The sequence below is a fragment of the Tenrec ecaudatus genome, chromosome 15 (genome assembly GCF_050624435.1).
Source record: "Tenrec ecaudatus isolate mTenEca1 chromosome 15, mTenEca1.hap1, whole genome shotgun sequence".
NCBI classification, from domain to species: domain Eukaryota; kingdom Metazoa; phylum Chordata; class Mammalia; order Afrosoricida; family Tenrecidae; genus Tenrec; species Tenrec ecaudatus.
The window spans coordinates 66,791,460-66,795,547 of NC_134544.1; the positions used below are offsets into that span (position 1 = coordinate 66,791,460).

Below are 4,088 nucleotides of genomic sequence, written 5' to 3' on the forward strand. Positions count from 1 at the left end.
TCATTCTGAAGTTTGAACACATTGTTGCAGCCCCCTTGGCCATCCATCCTGCAAACGGCCTGCACATTGTCACTGACCCTCCCTTTTAATCTGACCAGATGGGTTCCTCATCTGACCCTGTCTCTGACAAGGTTCTGCCTTGGTTTACTAGTCCTCCACTACCTGACAGTGTTTCCATCATGAACATAAGGTTTTCCGTGGTGAATTCCTTCATCTTCATTTTGTCATTTGTCTGGAAATTCTGCTGCAAGCTTTGCACTTTGCATGACGTTGCTGGCATTGGAAATACCAGCGAACTGGACTCTGGCCTTCCTTTCTGTACCTAGCTACAAATGGACAGGTAATACACATGTCATAGTTTATCACCGGTCCATGTACCACCCTTGGAGCAGCACTGGGGTAGACAATAAATCACGAGTAGTCCCGCACAAGGAGATGAAGCCCTAGCTGCCGCTCCTGGGGAAAAAGGTGGCTTTGAATTCCAGTAAAGAGTTAACAACCTCAGAAACCCAGATAGGCATTCTTTCCACCTGCAGCCGCCATCACAGCATGTGTTTGTTAAGATGGAGGAGGACATTTTGGGTTGGTGTAAGACATATGGGCTAATGTTGGACTTGTAGACTTGGGCTGCACTGGGCTGGGATGCTTTCGCCATGTTCATTTACCCTTTATCTAAAGCTCTCTTTTATATATTTGCCTTTCTGTGAATTTTTTTCTCTACTGTACTCAGACTAAGACAACTAATATAAGAAAAGGCAGGACACAAGTTAGCACCCATTTCCCTTTGGGAAAGACACTACATAGAGAAAAGCTATTTTCCTCCATGCCATCTCTGGTACACAAACTGTTAAGAGCTCAAGTCTTAACTAAAATTTTCATCTGAACCCATATGGTGGTACCTCAGAAGACAGACCTGGTGGTCTGCTTTTGAACCCTCACACAGCCTTGCAGCCCCTATCTAACACGGTTCTGTTGGGCTCTGCACACATGGTAGTTCCATGACTTGGAATCTACCCCACAGTAACTGTTTGGATGAAAAGTACTCAGTGCCTGATTTATGGCCGGCCCCATCCTGATGATTCTGTCATGAGGCAATCCTGACCGAAGTCAAATACCTCATGATTCTTACTATTTATCTTCTTTTTTTTCCCATAGGTAGTAAAAAGACTTTATTAAGAAGGCTTTGAAGTCAAAAAATAAAACTCTTGATACAGTTTTCTTTCACCCTTTATTTCGGTCTGCAAATATATAATCAGTGATTTAGCTGTAAGATCAAAGATCCGTTACTATATTTAAAATAAAATATATTTTTGTTCTTAAAATTTAGTCCATAAAGTATATATTTCCCTAAAAATTCCCTACTTATACACAGGAGGTAAAAAATAAAAACAAACAAACACAAAATATAAAAACCCCAACAAAACAATAACTGAGCATCTTTTTAAAAATTGTAAAAACAACAACAAGAGACACCAATGTTGTGTGTGTTTGTTAATAATTAAAAAAAGGTAAAAATCTCTGGATGGTTGACTCCAACCACCTTGCTTTACACATCTCACCATCATTAGTCTGTGGGGCTTGAATACATTGGATATAAACTTACAGCTAGAGGGACATAAGAGATATGTGGTATAGCATGAGTGCATGGTACTTATGGTCAACTTTCTAAAAAAAGAAAGAAAAGCAGATAGTCATAATGCAGCTCATCATAACTTTAATACAGCACAACTCAGAGATTGTGTTTTCTGGGTCTTTGAACTGATGTGAGCCAATTCAGTTGTAGGCAGATGAACTGAATGTGAAATTGACCTGTTTTTTAAAAGCTTGAATGATCTGGAAGGCTAAATGGAATGGGTGATAATATGCTTTAAATCCTTGGATTAGTGATTTGGGAACCTTTCAGGAACTTGTTTCATGACACCAATGAATTCCAACACTGTGGATAGTGACACACATTCAATGAAGCAAGTGCTTGGCTGCCAACTTTCAGCCGGCTCTATTATTTTCTACTCAGCCCATCCAGACATTTATTTGCAAACTGGCATAATTTTTTTTAGCCAAATAATTTTCAAATGACTTATTTTTTCAATTTCCATAAGCCACATTATTTAATAACAAATAATTTTTTTAATCTCCACAATGAAAAGGTGGTTATAAAGTATAGACACCAAGCTCGCCCCGTGGTCCCGAGGATCTGTGTCTTGCTTCAACAGTGTTTGAACGGAACAGATCCGGGGACTCCCTGCCGCCAACCCTCCGCCACGCAACAGGTTTCTTTCCGGAAGTAACTTGGGGACCAGCTTCTCGGCCAGCCCCTCCTCTTGGGACCAGTGGACACTTTTATTTGGCGTGCGGTGACCTCCAAACTGACGCATTATGAGCTCTCAGATCCGTCAGAATTATTCCGCCAACGCGGAGGCCGGCGTCAACCGTCTGGTCAACCTGCACCTGCAGGCCTCTTACACCTACCTCTCTCTGGGCTTCTTTTTCGACCGAGACAATGTGGCCTTGGAAGGCGTGGGGCACTTCTTCCGCGAGCTGGCGAAGGAGAAGCGTGAGGGGGCCGAACGTCTCTTGAAGCTGCAGAACCAGCGCGGCGGCTGCGTCCTCTTACAGGATGTGCAGAAGCCGTCTCAAGATGAGCGGGGTCGAACCCTGGCCGCCATGGAAGCTGCCCTAACCCTGGAGAAAAAACTCAACCAGGCTCTTCTGGACCTGCATGCCGCGGGGTCCACTCACACCGACCCTCTTCTCTGTGACTTTCTGGAGAACCACTTCCTGGACAAGGAGGTGAAACTCCTCAAGAAGATGGGCGACCACCTGACCAACCTCTGTAGGGTGGCCAGCCCCCAGGCCGGGCTGGGCGTGTATCTCTTCTAGAGGCTCACTCTCAAAGAAGACTAGGAACCTGCGGTGCCAAGCCACCTGCCAGGGGCCCTCTGCCTCCCCACGGCTGGCCTTAGCCCCTCTGCCTGAACCCGTCCGCAGCGCCACCTCCCTGGAGTCCCTCCCCCCAGCTGGGGACCAAATGGAAACAATAAAGCTTCCTTTTGCAGCAAAAAAAAAAATAAAGTATAGACACCAGGGTTATTGGGTAAAGGGACTGCATGACACAGGGTACTAGGAACTTCATAAACCTAAGGGTTTGGGTGAAAACACTGATTCAAGCACACTAAGACACCGCTTGAGGTGGAATAGCCCTCATGCAGACCTAGGAAGTGTGATATCTAGGCAGTGAGCCCTCCTACTCAGTCACAAACACAGACTCCTCAGAACTGTTTTGGAGTCAGGGGAGACTGTATGTAAATTCCCCAGAAAGGATCAGTGTCCAGGCTGGAGTCTGAAGGCATCAATATATTAAAGATACTTGCTTGTGTTTGCATCACTTTTACCCCTATCATTTTTCTCATGCAAACAAAACTCAGTCCCAGGCGGAGGGCAACGACAGTAACCAGACTGTTCTGTCTGACTACTACAGTAGGACAAATAGACCATCTGAATAGACCCTTTGATTCTGTGCCCCTCTCCCTCCCATAGACAAAACTGCAGCCAGCACCAGATCCCAAACCTGCAGATTAAGAGTTTGTCAAAAGTCTAGAAAGAGCTGTCAATACGCTGAAAAACTAGCCTGCAGAAGAGAAGACACACAATCAAAAGCTACAAGTGAAAAAAAAAGAAGCTGCAGATGAGTGGAATTCAGACAACCGAGACCAATGTAAACACTATAGCTTCTCACAGTGGTTCACGCTGGTTTAGTGGTTGCCAGGTACAAGTCATATTGGCCTGAATCAGTGTCTGCACCCAAATCCCTAGGCTTTTGAAATTCTAGTATCCTGTGTCCTGCAGTCCCTATTACCAATAACCCTGCTGATTCTACTTTTCAGCCACCTTCTCGTTCATTGAGACTTCTGATTCAGAGTGACTCTGCAGGACCAAGTAGGATACCCCACCGAGATTTCCAAGGCTGTGGATCTTTCTGGGAGCGGCCAGCTTCTCTTTGTCCTGGGGAGTTGTCTGGTGCTTTTCTAACGCCAAACTTGCAGTTAGCATCCAGATGTTAAATCCATGCACCAATAGGTTTTCTGTTT

At 44.9% G+C, this 4,088-nt stretch overlaps 1 protein-coding gene across 1 annotated transcript; it reads left to right on the plus strand.

Moving 5' to 3' along the window:
• The first annotated feature begins 2,188 nt into the window (after positions 1 to 2,188).
• LOC142427778 (ferritin light chain-like) lies at positions 2,189 to 2,880 on the plus strand. Its single transcript, XM_075532910.1, has one exon. It carries the CDS (start codon positions 2,377 to 2,379, stop codon positions 2,878 to 2,880), a length of 504 nt encoding a protein of 167 aa, XP_075389025.1. The 5' UTR covers positions 2,189 to 2,376.
• The last annotated feature ends 1,208 nt before the right edge of the window (positions 2,881 to 4,088 follow it).